We start from the raw sequence: 20,179 nt of genomic DNA, 5'->3' as shown, positions 1-20,179 counted from the left end.
ATCAACTCACAAAAAAAAATCTATAAATAAAGATTTAAAAGGTAAAAATATATATTACGTGCATTTACTGTGCTACATTAATTATTAACTATTTAAAATTAAACTCATTTTTAACGTCTTCTACAAAATACCCTTGAAACTACTTGAACAAATAGTTCAATCTAATACTTATATTTCTGAACAATATTTGAGTTTTGGACTATACAACTCAAACCTCGACCTCATATCCAAAGCACTAATTAACCGTGGATATATATATGATAAACCATTTATGCTTTCTATGTTAATATTCACAATTGTTTTTCATGGTTGTTTTCCACCGTTAAGGAGTTCGTTGTAAAGATAAATTGAGATAGACTTATCTCGATTTTATATTCCCTTATTTTGATTTGAGTCTAGCATGCATACGATATGAAATTGACACAACTTAAAAATATATATTTTTCTAATCTAAATTCGTCAAAATTATTTTCAACCCATGATTAGAGGAAAACGTACGAAGGCATACCGGTCTAACTTGTACGGTTGAAAAAAAGGGGCATTATGCTCATTGTTAAAGGTATTGTTGATCATTCGTATTTTTTTTATTTATTTATCACTCAAATTTTGACAATGGTACGAAGACTTTATGGTGCGTTTGGTTTGATAGGATGGAGAAGGAGGGCAACCGAAAAATTGGAACTTTATGTTTCTTTGGTTTGATTTGCTAAAGTAAAAGAGAAGGATGAAAGCATTTATGTGAGATCCAAATAAAAGAAAAGAAAATAAGAGATTGATCCGTCTAAGAAGAAGGCGTGAATGGCTTAAGGTGCATGAACATTAAACTACCCTTTATTTCTTGTATTATTGGCCTTGACTAAATCATATATAACTTGAAAATATATTTTTATCTATAAAACAGGTACATGAGATTTATATCTGAATCATCTAGATTATATGTTGAAAATGGTAAATTATTTTGGCGGGTTTGACTACTTATATTATTTATTTATTACCAAAAATAAAAGTCATTGATATCATCATTATTGCTGATTGTGCACTTTAGAAATTTCATATGGATAAAACGACTGGTAATTCTACCGTTTGGGTGTATAAAGTTTAAGTTACTTTTTGTTGAAAATCTGTCTGTCTCTCTCTCTCTCGATCACGCCCAGAGAACCTAACCAAACTGAACTCCTCCGCAGTCTCTCTCTCTCCGTCGCCTCGTCCGGCCAACGCGCCCTCCCACCGAAGCAGCCCCTCAATTGCCACAATCAATCCATAACCTACACAAACTTCCCTCTTTAGCTTCCTTTTCAACCTCTGCCCGAATCCGTCAGTTAGGTTCTGACATCTCGCAGGTGAGTTACTTCGTTTTCAATTCCATCCTTGCCTTCTTCCTCCTTCCTTTTTTCTTTCCAATACCTATTTATGGAGCACTTGAGTCACTAAGCACAATGAATGGATCAGCGAGGTCTGAAAGAAACAGGGGTGAAAAAGGCCAGCTTAGTTGGATTTTTCCATTTAATGTTAAGGGTTCAATTGGGTAATGTGCAAGATTTATTTGACACAAGCCCTGTAATATGGTGCATTGTTCAAGCTCTTTTGTTCATGGTTTCACGCGCAGATTCTTTGGCAAACCGTGTTTTAAAACTGCTAGCATCTATGGAGCACTGGAGTCATTAATAAGCACAGTGAATGGATCAACAAGGAAGCCAATAAAATATGTTCTTTGTACTGCACTTAGTTCTTGTGGAAAAACCCGGAATTGGCGTTTGGGTATACAAATCCATGCTTTCATGATTCGATCTGGATATGAAGATAATTTGTTCCTCTGCAGTGCACTTATTGATTTCTATGCCAAATGTTTTGCTATTCTGGATGCAAAGAAGGTATTTTGTGGCATCAGAACACATGATCAGGTTTCATGGACTTCACTCATTACGGGATTATCGATCAATGGACGAGGAATAGATGCATTCTTGTTGTTCAAAGAGATGCTATACACCCAAATTAAGCCCAATTGTCTTACCTTTGTTAGTGTCATTAGTGCCTGTGTTGGGCAAAGTGGTGGCCTTCAACATTGCTCCGCTCTTCATACTCATATCATCAAGCAGGGATGTGATACTAACAATTTTGTGGTCTGCTCATTGATTGACTGTTATGCAAATCAGGGACAAATTGATGATGCCGTACTCTTATTCGCTGAAACTAGTGAGAAGGATATTGTTGTGTACAATTCGATGATCTCTGGATATTCTAAAAACATGTTGAGCGAAAATGCATTGAAACTGTTTGTAGAAATGAGGGGGCAAAATTTGGGTATTACTGATCATACTTTATGCACGATTTTAAATGCTTGTAGCAGCCTTGCATTACTCCTTCAAGGAAGGCAAGTGCACTCTCTTGTTATTAAAATGGGTTCGGAAAGGAATGTGTTTGTGGCCAGTGCTTTGATTGATATGTATTCAAAAGGTGGCGATATTGACGAGGCTCAACGCGTGTTAGATCAGACTTCTGAGAAGAATAATGTGTTGTGGACATCCATGATCATGGGTTATGCTCAATGTGGGAGAAGTTCAGAGGCTTTGGAACTTTTTGATTGTCTACTGACCAAGCAAGAGTTAGTTCCTGATCATATCTGCTTTACTGCTGTTTTAACAGCTTGTAATCATGCAGGATTGCTTGACAAAGGGGTGGAATACTTTAAAAAAATGACAACAAATTATGGCTTGTCTCCTGATATTGATCAATACGCTTGCTTGATTGATCTCTATGCTAGAAAAGGGAATTTGAGTAAGGCAAGGGATGTAATGCAAAAAATGCCCTATGATCCTAATTATGTAATTTGGAGCTCTTTCTTGAGTTCTTGCAAGATATATGGAAATGTAAAACTTGGGAGGGAGGCTGCTGATCAACTTATCAAGATGGAACCAAGTAATGCAGCACCATATTTAACATTAGCACATGTCTATGCAAGAAAGGGTTTATGGAATGAAGTAGCTGAAGTCAGAAGGCTTATGCAACAAAGGACAATGAGAAAACCTGCAGGATGGAGTTGGGTGGAGGTAGATAAGTTATAGATGAGGTTACTCCTCAACAATCACATGAAAACTACATAGTTAGAAAACAAAAAATTACACAGAAACCGTGGAAACTTCATCCTATGTACTGCATTAAGTCTTATAACCTAACACAATTTAAGGATGTCATATGAACATAAATTATGGTGGTAATGGAGTGTTATGGGAGAGGGATGGAACTGGTGGAATATGAATTATGGTGGTAATGCTCTCTCTTTTTTCACTTTGCGGCTATACTGAGAGAAAATAAGAATAAAATTGAAAAATAAAGCAAAATGAGTAAATAATGACTTGGTTTTTTGAACCGACTAATGAAATGAAACAAAATTTCTTTTAAAAGATAACTGACATTTGAAATGTGGGAGTATATTATGGTTAGAACATCTCAAATTGAATCTGATACTGAATTTTGAGTTCCACCAGATCCTGTTTCCAGCCCTATGGAGGAGCAAGGACTGGAATTTCTTCAATTTGCTTTCCGCTGGTTCATCTGTCTTCTAATTCGAGAAGTTTGCTTCCAACACTCTTTTTTTTTCTCACGGAGTGCAATAGTCTTTTCCCAAGAAGAAGTGCATGCATGTTTTATAAATTGGCTTTATATCAAACCTCAAGAACTTGTACAATCAGTCAGTAGAGAAATTATGAACTACAGAAAAATAGGCAGAGTTTTATGATTTTGTTGACTCTGATTTCTGATTTATGCAATTAGGTACCCTTCCATTTGGTCACACGTCTTTGGGACACGTATCTAGCTGAATGAGATGCCTTACCATACTTTCTTGTGTATATATTTGCCAGTTTTCTTCTAACGGTGAGCCAGCTTACTCTGGCCTTTGCACCAATACAAGTTATTTGAATTAAATTTCATTCTGTAGCCAAGATGCCGAGGGGTAGTATTTCTTGGTCCATTTCCCTCTTCTGGTACATTGCAGTAGGTAATGGTAATCATGATTTTCATTTTTTTTTTGTCAGAAAACACTTGTCTTTTGCACCACTTTTATGCTGTTAGAAATCCCTTTTTAGAGAATATATCTCTTTGCATAGTGTGCATTTAAACAACCATCAAAAAGCACAGTTGTGATCTATTATGTTATCTTACTGTATAATGTAGTATAACTTTTTGATGCATGATTGCTGATTATGGTTACTCCAACCAATTAATTAACGTGAGAGGAGAAATTCAAGCAGTTGTGGCTGGCGGGTGGTGCAGTGATCCAAACAGAAATACACATCTTCTGCAGAGATGTTCTAGTCTGTCACGGCTTGGTATGCTTCTTTTGGGTGGGCTAATGGTTAGCCAAGTGGTAAAGTATATTTGAACTCTTGGTGTATAGGCTAGGAACGTGGCATTTATACTATACCAGAAATACACACAGCAAACTGTATCTTTAGGCCAAATACAGTCAACCTTGAGTCACGGTTTTCACATAGAGTATACCAGAATAAACTGATTTAGCGTCTAGCAAATTTTTCTGCAGATTCTAGGTGGCCGGGGACTTCTTCATTCCTGATTAAAGCACATTGGGGGAGAAAGGGTTATGAGCAGATTGGTGCTGACTTTGGACGGTGGCTGAACAGACTTAAGTACCTAAATATTCAGATTAGGCAAAGTATTGCTAGATTGATTAGTGTCTAGCCGCATAGCCAGTGGGCTGTGTTACTTGGTTTAACTCGTTAGTGAGCAGTGTACTTGGCTGGTTTATGCTAGTAAAATCTTTGTATGGGTGCAGTGTTTTGAATTGAGGAGTATGTACTTGCCCTAACTGTAAATCCGGTTTGATTCTTGTTATGGTTTGGCTAGAGCTTAGTATAATGCTCTGAGGGTAAGGCTTAGATGAGCAGGCGGAGTTTTTACTCGTAAGGTTTGGAAAGCCAAGAAAATTAGTCCTGACCGTATGGCTTCGTTGAGCAAGTAGGATAACTTTGACAGGAAGACTTTGTTGAACAGGCAAAATGACTCTGACTATAAGACTTTGATAGAACAGGCAGAGTGAACGAAATGTTACGGGTAAAGCACATAGTACACAAGGGTTAACCTATTTATGAAATTTTTGACATTGTAAACGGTACGAGGAGCCACTAAAATGAATGAGTAGAGATGTAAAGCATGGGTGAGTTATGGTATATTTGTGTGAATTGTTGGATTGATAATATCCTTAAATATTTAATTATCTATTCTTTTTTCATTAGCCCACTCTTACATTGTTTGTGGCTGTGATTTTCACCTACAACTTGAGTTATGGACGAGAAGTTGATATTGCTGAAAAAAGTCAGGATGCACAGCAGTAAGGAGCAGGAAACTTGTATCTGGGTTTTTGTTTTGGATTTTTATTACATGTACTTTGCATAAAATTTTTAATAAGGAAATTGTTTACGATTTTGTATATTTATTCATTTTGTTAAATAATGGAAGTATTATTTTCAAGTACCTTTGTCAATTAGTTTCTCTTTTGTCAAACTTGACGACCTTTTCTTCTGAGAGTTGGAGAACATACTTTTATTTTTGTAATTTTAATTTTTTTTATTAATAACAATTTCAATGTAATTTTCATTACTTAAATTTAAACTTATATCCAATTTCAATAAAGGTCAAATTGAAAATCATTTTTTTTATCGATTAAAATATTTTTTAATCTATTACATTTATTTTATCATTTACAAACTCACAACTTTTTCCTCCAAACCATTTCATTCATTTATTCAAATTCTTTAATTCAAGTAATACTAAATCATTTTTTTATCTTTTCAAATTCATTTACTTACTTTTCATTTCATCTATTTTCTAATTCAAACACTACTTGAAAGAATTCAAAGACATATATATATATTTATTATATCGTTATTTTAGCGTCACAGTTATATATATATATAAGAATACATTTTCTCCAAACGAAAGAATATACAATCATTGTAATAGGAATTGGTAATTTTTATATTAGTTTATTGGGAATAATGTGAATGAGATTCTTACCGGTTTGTCGTGAGAATGAATGTATTAATTAGACAATTAAAGTTATAAATCATTATTATTTGTTGGAAAATGATTTACTAAATTATATATATGGCTGTTAAGTATAACTACCACTTAAACTATTTAATCTGTAAGATTATAACATTATTAATGATTAAAGTTAACAATTTTTTAAGAGAAACTAATAGTGTTTAACTAGTTTTATTAGTTTCCGTAAATCAAATGCTTGTCTTTTGCATGCATGGATGCATTGAATATCTATGTGAAAAATATTATTAAATAGATTAGACAGTACGTAAATCACAGTAATACGAGATGTTTTTAATCGTATCTTTGAGATTAGATACGGTGAATAAGTTTTTGGAAGACAGAAGAACTGTTATACGGACAAAAATACATGTAACTAAACCATACAATACAAGAAAGAGGCGCACGATACTCCCAACCACAGCAGATCATTTCTTGATTGTCTTTTGGGTGTTTCTGCTTCGCTTCTCGCTTCGCACCTCCCTTCAAAATCTCAAAAACCACTCACTCTCTCTCTCTCTCCCGATCACGCCGAGAGAACCAAACCAAACAGAACTCCTCCGCCGTCTCTCTCTCTCCGTCGCCTCGTCCGGCTACGACGCCCTCCCACCGAAGCAGCTCCTCAATCGCCGCAATCAATCCCTAACCGACACAAACTTCCCTCTTTAGCTCCTCTTTTCAACCTCTGCCGGAATCCGTTAGTTTGGTTCTGATCAACCTCTCGCAGGTGCGTTACTTCGTTTTCAATTCCTTTCTTGCCTTCTTCCTCCTTCCGTTTCTCTTTCCAATACCTATATGCTTGCTATTTATTTCTATGCATGCTTGGATCCTCTTAAAACAGCTCGTAAATTAGGGTTTCCACCTTAGGAAAAACCGCAGTTTCCCAAGTAGGACCACACCTGCTAGATTTATCCCCACCTGGGAACTGTAAACAGGACTGGCGATAGTTTACGCCGCACGAATCTCGAGTTCTAACTTCAACTGCCAATCATTGTACTTTAGGGCAAGTTTCCATATGGCTTAGAATAACATCGTGGGACTTCAGTCCTGATTTTTCTCTTTCTTCTAGGGTTTGGAATACTGGAAATTTCGGTAAATGTTGTATTTCCGAAAGAAAAAGAAATTCAAGTAAGTTCGCAATGTAGGGAGTGGATGCCAAATAATTCTTATGCTTCGGGAGTTCGGATCGGAGTTATGGACGTTCATAATCTGCAAGTGCTCATATAATCTTTGCCAATGTGTGTTTCTGATTTATGAAGGGTCCTTGGTATGAAGGATTACACCAACAGGAGTGAGGGTAGACTAATTTTAGTACTTTGGTTGTGATTGGAACGGGGAAGAGGGGGCCAGGGAAGAATGAGAGGTAACTGGGTAAAAATTCGCCCCAAACCACGTGTTTCTTGTTTGCTGTTATGCGGGTAATTTCTTTGTTTTTATAGTATGTATAATGTATAATGCTCTTTAGATGCCTCTTGGAAATAGCAGTTACGGGAATTGTTTTCCCGTCAACCTCGAGCCTGGAATTTTTGATGTTTTCTTTTAACCAATTGACGCTACAAATTTATTACGAGTAATTGTATTTTTTTAACAGTGTAGTTTACGTCCCTTTGAATATTATTTTATGATTACAATTACAGTCAATTGTACGGAGATGTATACTTTCCACCCGATTCTCTACTTTTCCAGTGTGTCAGATTTTTTTCTGTTTATTCTTTAACATATATACCGTGAACTTTTATACCGTACCCATACCATGTTCATGGTCACCATATGAACAATTTTTAGTTATTCACCAAAAAAATAGGTTTAATGTTTCAAAATTTGCCTACAAAATTATCTTTGAAATGTTGATTTTATTTTATCAACTTGCATATGCATTGTTAGAGGTGTGTTCATTTTGAACGATGCATAATTCAACTATAATAGCCAGAGAAATTGCTGTCCTAGTTGCATTATATTTTAGAAATAGTCTTGTTCATTACATTTAATCACTTTAAAATTTGTATTTTCATGATTTATCCAATGGCCACCAAATAGCTTTGTGAACTTGGCATAACTATAGTGCTATTACCATCAGCAGCAGTTCCTCTACTGTAATGTTCTTTTGGGAAATCAGCTGGATTCATAAATTTTGCCTTGAAATCTTATGTAAGCCCTTTGGGTTTTCTTTTTGGTCTTACGAATATATATTTATTTTTTCCCAGATTAGAGGGGCAGGGGCTGTAAGTGAGGATGAATCTACAACAACCTGGGCAGCCCAAGTCCTCCAATGGATACAGCCGCCGAAAATCTGAAAGAGAAGGGACAATTAAATCTGAGAATAAAATCCCGTCTGGCAAATTAAATGCCAGCAGATTAACAAATACAGGTAAAATTCGGATCTGTGTAATGTATTATTATTTATTTGTTGCTGCATTCAGAATGCTGATCGTTCTTTTTTTGTTGTTGTCAAAGGTGCAGTGACTGGCAGTAAAGGTGGCAATTACGATAATCCTTCACATGATCGATTAGTATATGTAACAACATGTCTTATTGGGCACCAGGTGGAAGTCCACTTGAAAAATGGATCCACGTACACTGGAGTCTTTCATGCGACAAACACTGAAAAAGATTTTGGTATGTTCTGTTGTATTTTTTCTTGGAAAAATGTGTTTTAGTCTCTACTTTCACTTAAACTTGGTCTTAGTATTTATAATTTCAAATTGATGAAATCTGTCACATATTGGAGGTACAAAAATCACATATTTTAAGTAGTTGAAGGATTGATTTCATCAATTTAGAAGTATAAGGACAAAAACCAATTTTTACTTAATGTATAGGGATTAAAAACACATTTCTCCCCAATTTTATTGATTTTGGCTGTATTGTGAATACTATTATCTTATATTGTTTCACAGCGCCCTGTAGCAAAAGGGATAAGCATGATATTTAGGGAAATTATGCTTTTTAGAATATTTTGTTATTTCTGTTTGGATTTGTCTTATTTTAATAAAACTTTGTTTTGGGAGTTATTGCTCAACTGGGATTTCACTAGGCTTGTTCTAGACCACTATCTAAATAATCTTCTGCTGCTGTTTTCATAATTAATTTTATAAAATGATCATATTGTAGGAATCATTTTGAAAATGGCTCGCTTAACAAAAGATGGTTTGTCACGAGGACAGAAATCTGGTGCAGAATTCGTCAGCAAGCCCCCTATGAAGATTTTAATTATACCTGCCAAAGACCTTGTCCAAGTTATAGCACAGGTTTCCTACTTTTCAACTATTTGGAATGTATTTTGGAATATGGTAGTTACTAAGCTAAGGTTTTTGTTGGAATGCTGTATACTTTTGGAGAATTTAGATTAGTAGAAGTAGCTTTTAACACATTGTTGACTTCTTTGCTGATAATACCATTCGTGTTTCAATCATGGCAGGATGTTGCTATTGCCAGGGATGGTTTACCTAATGAATCTCACCAGGATATGCATCAGGAAATCATGGTTGATTCATTGATATCTCAATCTCGTCATGTTGAGCTAGGGAGAGAATTAAAACCCTGGGTACCTGATGAAGATGATCCACAATGCCCAGAACTGGAAAACATATTTGATGGCCATTGGAATAGGTTGCTCACTTTTTATAAAATAATTTTGTGAACAGAATAAATATCAGTTTTTCTTGACATTTTGACTCCCATTCGGACTGTCAGTTGCCTTCATTAGTACACCACTTTTTCAGTATACAATAAGAAATTTCTTTAGAAGTGTCGAGCTGTAAGTAATGGATTGTAGAATAATATATTTCTCCAAATTTCATTGACAACACTTCTCCTTTTTATTATGAACATTTCATATTTGGTATGTCGAAAGAATAAAAACCAGAGACGAAATAAAACCTCCTTAGAGGTATAGACATGTACTTCCAGAATTTCTGGATGACTTCTGGAACCATATTTCTGGTTAGGGTCAATTCACCTTGCTTTCTATAATAATCTAAACCCTTTGTTATGAATCTGATTTTAATAAAGATTGAGGGTTTATAGGTATTCTATTTGTTTTCTTGTGTTGCTTCAAGTTAGTTTTGAGCTTTCATTCCATAGTCATTTATGGAAGCTAACAAATGTTGTAAAGGAATTATTAAAAGATCATTGGCACACAATTAATTGAGACTATATTCTTGATGTAGCAAAAGGAAATAGGATTTTTTGTGGTATATCCTTGATGATTAAAAGAGGCTGGAGTGAGTGTAGGAAATTAACTAAAATACCATGATTATTTTATACACATGTATTTTTATCTTTAATTCACTAATTTCAAAATTTTCACAGAATGCCTATTTTTGTTTACATTGGTATTTTTGTTTTTTTGTATTTTTTAAGAGGATGGGATCAATTTGAAACAAATGAGGCATTGTTTGGTGTAAAAAGCACATTCAATGAGGAACTTTATACAACAAAGCTTGAAAAAGGGCCTCAGACAAGAGAATTGGAAAAGCAAGCTTTAAGAATAGCAAGAGAAATTGAGGGTGAGGAAACCCAAGATCTTCATCTTGCGGAGGTTAGCATGGTTTCAATACTTATCGTTCTTTATTTTCATTGCTGCTTGTGAATTTCTGCTGTTTTTTGTTTAATTGACTAATTGAATTGAACAACCTACATAAATTTTCTTAACAGGAAAGAGGCTTTCACTTGCATGAAGACTTTGATATTGATGAAGAAACTAGATTCTCTTCAGTTTATAGGGGCAAACGTGCTGATGACAGTGGATTTGATGAGGATGTACTGTTTGAAACCCACAGTTCTGATACTTTTGGTGGTGTATTTGGTTCGGTTGTTAAGAGGTCTAGTGAAATAACTGGTGGAAAAGGAAATGATGGAGCTCGAACATTGGTAAATTCCTCTGTGGTATCACCTGAATTATTATTTAATTATTGAAACTGTACTATTAAGTAATTCTTAATCGTTTGTCATTGTCACATTTACTGGCTTGTCCTTTTTTTTGTCTGATTAAATACTACTGTTAAGTTTTCATATAGATTGTTGTAATTTGAGATAATATCTTTAGAATTTTCCTAATTAAAGAAAATAGATACATAATCTTTTATATTATTTTATTGTCCTAGTTTCCTTATTTCTATTTTTAGGAGAATTAGATTATTACAAATAGAGGGTATGAGAATGTATTTTTCATGATTGAGAATAATAAAATAAGTCTTATTTTCAACTTAGATTATAGATATGACCAATGTCATCCCTATATAAGAGTTTGGTTGTTGTCACCATAGAAGTCAATTTTGTAAGGCTAAATAAGATCCCAGGTGTAAATTGTTAGAACTACCATATTTTATGTGTGTACCTTATTTTAAGTAAATGGTTTCTTTTAGATTTTCTTGCATTCCGAAAATCTTTGGTTATGCAATTCTGTAAAAGTAATTGTTGATTTGAGTAGAAGCTCTCTCAAAATGTTTAAAAAATAAATGATTATTTCTTGAAAATGAGCTGAACCCAACATGTGTTCAAGACAATGGCTTGTTGCCTCCTACTTGATTAGAAAATATTAGTGAAAATTCTGGTACATGACTATTATTTTAAAGGACACATTCGTCACTAAGTTCTGTTTGAACATGTCCTAACAATCCCGAGTCTTGTTATGATTTCGAAATTGGTACAACATGAACCTCTGATTGATGCAGCTGAGTCTTGTTGGGGAAAAACGTTGATATGAAACTATTCCATTTTTGAAGTTTTTGTCCTTGTCTCTCCCTCCTCTTATGAAGTAATTATTTTACTTTCTAAACTCTCCTTAGTACTTGTTAATTATGTGTGCAGGATCACACGCAATCATCTCAGTCAAGTACTAGTGTGGATTTAAGCCGCTCTGGTTCTTATGATCATGCTAAGCAGTTAGCATCTGAACTCCCTGCCATAAGCTATTCATCGGTGGATGGGGAAAGCAGGTGTTTGTTGCCCCTTTCTCTTCTGTATATAATTATTCTTTTTATTCTGTTTTGTATACATCATTTTTGAACTTGAAAAAGAATTAAATTCTTCGTTATCATGATTTTTAATATGCAATTTCTACAGGATTCTGGAGAACTCAATTAGTAATCAACATGGAGACAATGATACTAAGGAAGCAAGTGTGATTGTGAGTTGAAGTTTGTGCATTATCTCTTAAACTTGTGTCTAGGAAAATATCTCATGAGACAGATATTAGTTCTAACACTCCAAGTCTCTCTATTTTTCTTCAATTGATGCAGCAAGCTGAGGATGTTCAACTGTCAAAATCTGAGGGTCTGTGAAATCCTTTTCTTAGCTTTCTTAAATTGAGTGGATTTAAGATGTGCATGAAATGATGCAAATGAAGCAACCATTTTCATATTATTGATTATTCTGTCTTTTGTAAAGGAAGTGCTGAAGCTTTCTGTTAGTACTCTTCATAAGGGCTTCTGAATGGCAGCTATAACCTACATTTCAATTTGGTGGCTGCTTCTTTCATAATACATGTATTCCTCTAATCTTGGCAATTTTTGGCGCAGATTCACAGGGATCACTCTACTTGAAGAAGGATGGCACTGATAAAGGGGTATTATCTCCGAATGCTAGCTCCTATGCCCCTTCAATTCATACTTCATTAAAAGCTCATGAAAAGATGGGATCACATGGAGATTTAATTGAGGGTTCAGCAACTGGCAAGGTTAATGGGGAAACAAAATCTGTAAATTCACGTGGGACCCCATATGTGTCAGATTCAGTTGGAGTCCCTGTAGCATCTTCTGGTCCTGGCTTATCTCCAAGTTCATCAGTTGGTTCACTGTCTTCTGAAAAATCAACTCTGAATCCCAATGCAAAGGTATGGAAGTTCAAGCCCAAAACTTTTTGACTGGAATTTTTTTTCCCGCTGTCTGGTTCTAGTCTTTTATGTTACTGTCTTACGTCTGAGTTTCCCCTTTCATGTTGTAAGGAATTCAAGCTTAACCCTAATGCAAAGAGTTTTATTCCATCACCTGCTCGGCCTCCCACTCCACCGTCCGATGGTTCCTTCTATTTTCCAACTAATGTAACTACTGTACCAAGTATGCCAGGCATGCCCATGGGTATTGGAGTAAGTCATTTGGTGCATTTATTGAATACATAAAAATGCATAATTAGGGAGTGGATTTACTTCTATAAAAGGTTTGTGATTTTATGACAAATGGACCTGGTTGTTCCACATATCCATGTCGCACGTTAGTGCAGGTTATAATTATCAGTTTGGTTGTCCAATCTTATGGTCTTTTAAATTTCTGATTGTTACTTAATCCATATAAGGATAAAGTTCTCATTTTGTTGATTTCGTAGAATAGTTTGCCAAAGAAGTTATGCAGAATTGTTGGGTTTGGCTTAATAATGGCCTCCCAGCCTTCGTTCTGTTAATAAACTTGATTGTTTTGCACATGTCTTGTAGATTGGACCTACTTTTGCTGGTCCACAACCTATGGTGTATAATCCTCAGGTAGCACCAATGCCGTCTCAAGCATATTTTCATCCGAATGCACCACAGGTATAACATCACATGCATTATCCCTCTGTTGACTGTTTTCTTAAATATTGGTGCTTCAGGGCAATTGCTTATTATAATCTGATTTCAGTATGGACAGCTCCTTGGTCATCCTAGGCAAGCTATATACATGCCGGGTTACCTGCCCGTAAGAACTCTCGTGCTTAATTTATTTTTTTTTTTTTAAATTTGTATTTAATTGATATTGCTCATGTCTTGAACACTGGGCAGATAAAATATAAAACCATCTATTTCAATAACTTACTACATGGTTAATGCTCCACGTTGATGTGTCATGCTTGTTGGATATTTCTTCCTTGGTGGAACATATCAATCTGAATTTGAGCAATCTTATCTGTAGTCCTACATATACACTTTTGAGGAACTTTAACTGCTTATTAATGTTCTGAGAACTCGATCTTCTGAAATCAATATTTACAGGAAATGCCATACAAGGGACGGGACTATTGACGACTTGGCTATTAGCATTCTTGTTGGCAAGTCAAATCCTTGCTTGAAAAGAATAAACAAAGTGGTTGTCCTGAAAAGTTTTAAACGAGGATATCTGCAGCTGATGCGAAATCTCTAAAGGCATATGTTATGTTGTTTGCCAAGTTTGCTAATTCTGGGAGATAATTTTATTACCTTGTTTTAACCCATGCATATACATCTTTTGGGGTTTCTCAGGCTTTGGTTGTGTAATAGATTATCTCAGATTGACCTTTCCCATCCTTTTTTTTCCCTCTTTAAATTCAAAGTTTACTTCTTTTAACCTCAACTGCTCGTTTATCTGACACTCGGACCCATCTGCTACCATTTAGTTGTTGTAATGGTAGTTTAATGACTGGTAAACGAATTTTATACTCAGTGCCATTTTTAACGTTAATGTACCTTACAAACCAGATAATCAAGGCTAAATAAATCACTGAAAGATAGTCACTGTACTAATGTTAGTTGAAGCTTAGTTTTGCAGAAAAAAGAAGTAAAACTTAACTTAAGGAATGTTGTCAAGTAGATTTTAAGTTTAATTTAATTTCAAAATCTACGTATTCATTTATATATTTTAAATTTGACTTAGCTGATATAAATTTCTAACAAGAGGCAGAATTGGTAAACTGATATATTCAAAGAGCCATGTAACGCAATTTTTTTCTCCAAGAATACAAGTCCGAATTGTATAATAGTAATTTCAATTTTTGGATAAAGCAAGGAACTGTGTTCGAAAATAAACTCTGCTTTTTGTTAAGCTCAGTCTCATTTAATGACATGTTTCCGAATCCACTTTGAAGAATGTTTATGGACAATTTAAACTTGCTATAAATAAATGTTTTAAAGAATATAAACTATATTTTAGTGCTATAATATAATAGCTAATAGATTTTTAAATTAAGGTTTAATATTTGTTTGAAAAAAAACATTACAGTTTACATTATTTAATGCAAGTTAAAAAATATAATTTATTTCAAAGCATCTATTTTTATGGATTTGAGTTTGAATTATATATAAAAAAAATTACTTTGTACAATACCCAATTTTAATATATTAACCTAAAATAAAATATACGGTGAAAAATAGGATCAAATATATACTTTATTATTTAAATAATATAATGTTTACTTATAAATTCTCAAAAATAAATTAACCTATTTTATTTCCTACTCGTCTTTAGTTCCTTACATGGTAATTAACTGAGAACACTTTCTTTCTTTTTGAAAAACAGAATTACGTCTAATATATTTTTTTATAGATAATAAGTGTAAATTTTTCAAAACAATAAATTTAGCAAATAAATAAATACTAACTATTATGTTGGATATATCTTTGTTCAATTATTATCAACTTCTTTGAATTCATACTCAGAATCTTACATCATTATCATTATGCTTGTTTTTCTTTTTTTATGGGAACACTATGATTTTGTTGATACCATTCTATAAAATGATTGTTAATAAATTAAATATTATAAAATTTAATTAAAAAGGAAACAACAATTTTTTAGATTAAAACATAAATATAGTAAATATTTTCCTTTTCAATCAGATACTACCATTCTAAGGTGTTTAAAAGCTATTATAAATATTTTATTATTATTATTACTATTATTGTTATTATTATTGTTATTATTAGATTTAATTTGCACGAATTTTAGTAAATTTATTTTACACTATTAGTCCATTAAATCAAAATGTTGTCTACAACATTTAGAGTAATTAATTAATATAAAAACTAAAAATTTCAATTATAATAATTTATAAGTAGACCGCAATATAATAAAAGCTCTTTGAAGCTAAGTACATTTAAATCAAATTGATATTAACATTACCTTATGAATTTAATTTAAATAAACTAAAAGTGTAACCAATTTTAACATTATATTCTAATTACAAACTTATTACCCTAATCACATTAAAAAAAATTAATTGTATGATTTTTAATGAATTAATTAATTAATAATATAAGAAATTATTCATACAACAACTCACATAATCATTTGTACAATGACATTCTTCTCCTTTTTTTTCTATCTCTCTTGGCCATATCATTTGAGGTTTTTGAATGTAATACTGAAATAACAGTGCTCTTCTTTTGGTGAGTTAATGAAAGAAAATAGTTGTCTTCTGCAGATTTAATACAAATCAAGCTGTGTAATTATTAACTTGCAAGAATTAAATAAGCAGAAGAAATGATAAAAAAAAAAGTACATTAATGGGGTTTGGCAGCACAGAACTGAGGTTGAAAAATTGGAGGCATTGAAGATGTAATAAGAAAAGCATATGATAGCAAGAGGAAGCATGATGATGAAAGAGTGCGATGCCATGCCCCATTACAAAATTCTTATTTCATTTTTTTAAAACCAGACAACAAGGAATATCAGTAGGGACAGCAAAACGACAAGAATGGAATGCATCACCATAAATCATTTTTAATTCAAAGATATTTTGAAACTTAGATTCTCATTTTGAAAAATGTTGTCTTTCTTATTTTCTCTTTAACATGGTAAGTTGGGCAGGTAACAGATGAGTGTAGTTGGTGTGTGTTAATGCAACAGTCACTGTTTATAAGACTCAGTAGAAGCCACTTTTAAGGGTCAAGAATTTCTTAGCACCAAAGCCAAGAGACCAAAAAGACTAAAACAATGATGCACTCATTCAAGTGTGATGTGTGACTCAGAGTCTCTTCTTAGCTTACAAACTTTCAACCCACAAGACATGCACACCTTCTGATTCCTCTCCAATTCAGCCAATTTCCAAGGTCTCTCTCTCTTGTTGTTTTTTCCTTTTCAACTTATCTTTGCTTTCTTTCTTCTTTAATTTGTAATTTCATGACATGCCTTGAATCAGTGAAAGGGTCGTTCTTGAAGCTTAGGATGATGGAACAAATCTTAGATAGATTGTGGATTTTCTTAGTTTTGCAGGAGACTAGGTGGTTGATAAATTGTCTTTTGTTCATGCACTCCAAAAATTGGAATCTTATGTTTGCTTGAGGTGATAGGTTTGTAAGTTGTAGCTGTTGTTGATTGAATTGGAGAGTACAAATAGTTCTTCAGCACAGATCATTTTCTCTATGTCTAGTAAAGCTGCTTGTTGTTTTCTGTAAGGCAATTTAGATATCATGGTTGACGAAGGATAAGTTGATCCAAGAGTTGAACTGCTAAAATTGTTCCTCTGATTACCTTTTATGGGGTTTTCTTCCACAATCTCTTTTCCCAATCCACAAGCTAGAGTGTATTTTCTGAACCACAGATGCTCACAGGGTTTATAGGGAGCTGTAAAATTGGCATGTTTCATTGGAGTTTGATATACTTACTTTATTTGGAACTCTCAAGAGGAGTTTATAGGCTTATTTTCTCAGTTCTATTTATCTCTTTGTTTTCTCTATGAAGTCTAGTGGATTATTGTTCCAAGAGGTCAGAAAACAATGAATTGTTCATCATGGGGGACTTCAGAATCCAGAAGTTTGAGCTTAAAAGTGGATTTTCTGCCACAACAATGCCACAGGAGCAAAACGTTGAGCTTTCAATTCCAAGAACAGGATTCATCTTCGATTCATTCGGGTCAATCTTCTACTAGACTTGGTTCAGCACAATCCGGTAATTGGATTTAAACCCTGTCTTTTTGTACAATTCTGAATACTTGTGTACTTATCAACTGGGGTTCTGTCATTTCTTTCTGCTATTGCGGTATGTATTTCTGGCCGTGAAACTGTAGCAGTACACTGTTTCGCAATAGAAACGAAATGGAGCACTACAGGTATATGACAGTGATGTGATGTGATCCTATGTTGCATTAAATCCTCACTCAGCATTGGCTATTGGATAAAAGTTTCATTCACACATATGATATAAGATTTTCTTCCAAAGTTGGAAATTGTCTTAGATAGCTTATTCCGCATCAGAAAATTCTTGTCAAATTCCCTGGCATGCTACTTCATATACCATATTGATGAGTATTTTCTCTGCTTTGGATGATAGGTGAAATGTCTGTTCAGCATAGTTCTACTGGTTCAACACCTCAGCACAGGTCATTTATGCAGAATCATGATTTCACCTTCCCTCCTCCACTACTGGATCACAGCCAAACACTTGTAAGTAGATATATTCTCAAGTTCTTCTGGATGGAAGATATATGCATATGTTTTCCTAAAATTTGTGTTTCAGGCTCACTATGCTGATCCAGGCTATAGCAACCTTATGGCTTCTTCATATGTTCCACAGTCTATGGTAATTAGTACTTCAGTACACATTATTCATGTATTTTCATTACTATTAACGTGGTATGCAGGCTCCCTTTAATTTGGACTGAATTCTGATCAAACAAAATTTCACATGAAAGTTAAACGTTGCAGTGGAAAATCCTGTTTATAACTTAATGTGGTTCTTCTAAACGGAACATTCAAGAGTTCAACACTATATCCACTGTTTTTCCAATTTCTTACAACCTTAAGATTCTTTTCAGCAGTAATCCATGGTTTAATTATTTTTAAGGTTTGTTGTGCTGCGGATAATTCACCGGCATGGCATATTCTCAATTCTCATAGTATCTCTGTTTAAAAAGTTCCTCATCTTTCCTTTGCATCTCGTTTTTTCCTCTTTGCATTATTTATCAAAATTATTATTTATGGTGGGGAATTTATGTCTTATCTTGAACACGAGAACACCAAGGTTTTCTTTATTATAGCTTTTGAACAATTGAAGATACAATCTTTACAAGAATATTCTTGTTGGCCTTCACAATTGGAGATGAGATGTGATAAACTTTCCTGATACTAAAATTCACTGTTTTACCTATATTTCTCTGCATCCTCTTTTCAGAGTCATGTTTCTTACTGTTTTAGTTCTCTAAATTGTTTAATTACCTTGCACAACAAAACCATGAAAGTTGTAGCAGCATGAAGACCAATTCTGAAAAACACTGATGAGATTCCTAATGTTCAGCCAGTGGAAGCTACTCCTATTAGAATTCCTCTGCAACTGGACATTAAAGAAGAACCCATATATGTGAATTCAAAGCAGTACCATGCAATTCTGAGAAGAAGACTGTACCGAGCAAAACTTGAAGTACAAAACAAACCCATCAAGGATCGAAAAGTACTAAACATGTCTATGTCCATGTTTTTTTCTCCATAATTTCTGCTAAACAAAATTAATAACACTGTTGCCATGCAGCCTTATCTTCACGAGTCCCGCCATCTACATGCAGTGAATAGAGCAAGAGGTGCTGGTGGACGCTTTCTCAACACTAAAAAGCTTCAACAATCAACTCGTACTCTTGGAAATACTGCAGAATCTAACATGCATAAAATAGAAAACTACAGAGATGGTGATAATGCAACATATGCATCTAACACTGCTGCAAGAAATATGCAGAATTATACATCTGATAAGGGTGGTGGCACCACTCATCAGCAGCCTCTATTTGTCTACATGTGAATGACTAAACCAGTCTGCTTGTGTTCCATTGGGAAGTCATCCTTGGCTCATATTCATTACACTGTTGCTGTTTATTATTGTTTGTTTTGATTTCTCTCGACACTGACATGGACCTGTTAAAGTTGTTTTGAACTGATTTGTCAATAACAGTGTTTTTCTATGCTGCAACATGTCTTGTTGAAATTCGTTTACGTGGCTTCTGATGTTTGGTTTCTCCAATTCTGTAACCATTGACACATCTTATACTTGCGATATTTTCTATGGCCAATGATATATTAAAACTATTTTATTTTATTTTTTACATCATTTTAATACAGCACATACAAATAAATAATAAACTAATAAAAAATAATACATTAAAATATTAAAAAAATATGTGTAAAAAAAAATATATTTTTTAATATGCCAATCATTATCCTTACCATAGATATTTTGGGTGGATAATGTTGTTTATTGGAACAGTAGTCACCATTGCAGTTGCCCTATGAAAGGTGCTATAAAAGTAAAGACAGAACAACTTCTGCGTGCTACGAAGATCTTAATAATAGCATGCCAACCATTAATTCGAGGAAAAAACACTCACTTGATTGGAGTAAAATAGTTATTTTTTTAAAAAGAGAAAGTAAAAAATAATAAAGGATATTATAAATAAATATAATAATTTTTTT

At 33.8% G+C, this 20,179-nt stretch overlaps 3 protein-coding genes across 11 annotated transcripts; all 3 read left to right on the top strand.

Moving 5' to 3' along the window:
- Window positions 1-1,089: 1,089 nt before the first annotated feature.
- LOC108332451 (pentatricopeptide repeat-containing protein At2g13600) lies at window positions 1,090-5,490 on the top strand. 6 transcript variants are annotated; one of them, XR_008246180.1, is made up of 3 exons: window positions 1,090-3,047; window positions 3,772-3,873; window positions 4,541-5,490. XR_008246180.1 is itself a non-coding variant. In XM_052870980.1 (3 exons), the coding sequence occupies exons 2-3, from the start codon at window positions 1,779-1,781 to the stop codon at window positions 3,820-3,822; spliced, it is 1,320 nt and encodes a 439-aa protein (XP_052726940.1). In that variant the 5' UTR covers window positions 1,090-1,340; window positions 1,607-1,778; the 3' UTR covers window positions 3,823-5,490. The 6 variants fall into 6 exon arrangements, 3 of the variants coding, with proteins under 3 accessions (XP_052726940.1, XP_052726939.1, XP_052726938.1); XR_008246178.1 differs by having other exon boundaries at window positions 4,251-5,490; XR_008246179.1 differs by having other exon boundaries at window positions 3,772-4,366.
- A 979-nt stretch (window positions 5,491-6,469) lies between these two features.
- LOC108333881 (polyadenylate-binding protein-interacting protein 3) lies at window positions 6,470-14,360 on the top strand. 3 transcript variants are annotated; one of them, XM_052870350.1, is made up of 16 exons: window positions 6,470-6,787; window positions 7,130-7,478; window positions 8,265-8,428; window positions 8,515-8,676; window positions 9,172-9,308; window positions 9,479-9,669; window positions 10,423-10,600; window positions 10,717-10,932; window positions 11,872-11,999; window positions 12,127-12,190; window positions 12,303-12,336; window positions 12,582-12,895; window positions 13,007-13,147; window positions 13,490-13,585; window positions 13,674-13,730; window positions 14,024-14,360. In XM_052870350.1, the coding sequence occupies exons 3-16, from the start codon at window positions 8,293-8,295 to the stop codon at window positions 14,051-14,053; spliced, it is 1,884 nt and encodes a 627-aa protein (XP_052726310.1). In that variant the 5' UTR covers window positions 6,470-6,787; window positions 7,130-7,478; window positions 8,265-8,292; the 3' UTR covers window positions 14,054-14,360. The 3 variants fall into 3 exon arrangements, with proteins under 3 accessions (XP_052726310.1, XP_017424848.1, XP_017424847.1); XM_017569359.2 differs by lacking the exon at window positions 7,130-7,478 and having other exon boundaries at window positions 8,521-8,676; XM_017569358.2 differs by lacking the exon at window positions 7,130-7,478 and having other exon boundaries at window positions 6,471-6,787.
- Window positions 14,361-16,598: 2,238 nt separating this feature from the next.
- Window positions 16,599-19,730, top strand: LOC108333882 (nuclear transcription factor Y subunit A-3-like). Of its 2 annotated transcripts, none has more exons than XM_017569361.2 (6): window positions 16,599-16,834; window positions 17,471-17,672; window positions 18,054-18,166; window positions 18,240-18,302; window positions 19,017-19,169; window positions 19,248-19,730. In XM_017569361.2, the coding sequence occupies exons 2-6, from the start codon at window positions 17,501-17,503 to the stop codon at window positions 19,509-19,511; spliced, it is 765 nt and encodes a 254-aa protein (XP_017424850.1). In that variant the 5' UTR covers window positions 16,599-16,834; window positions 17,471-17,500; the 3' UTR covers window positions 19,512-19,730. The 2 variants fall into 2 exon arrangements, with proteins under 2 accessions (XP_017424850.1, XP_017424849.1); XM_017569360.2 differs by having other exon boundaries at window positions 17,466-17,672; window positions 19,248-19,729.
- The last annotated feature ends 449 nt before the right edge of the window (window positions 19,731-20,179 follow it).

The sequence above is a fragment of the Vigna angularis genome, chromosome 11 (genome assembly GCF_016808095.1).
Source record: "Vigna angularis cultivar LongXiaoDou No.4 chromosome 11, ASM1680809v1, whole genome shotgun sequence".
Lineage (NCBI taxonomy): Eukaryota > Viridiplantae > Streptophyta > Magnoliopsida > Fabales > Fabaceae > Vigna > Vigna angularis.
This window is presented reverse-complemented; position numbering and strand designations above follow the sequence as displayed.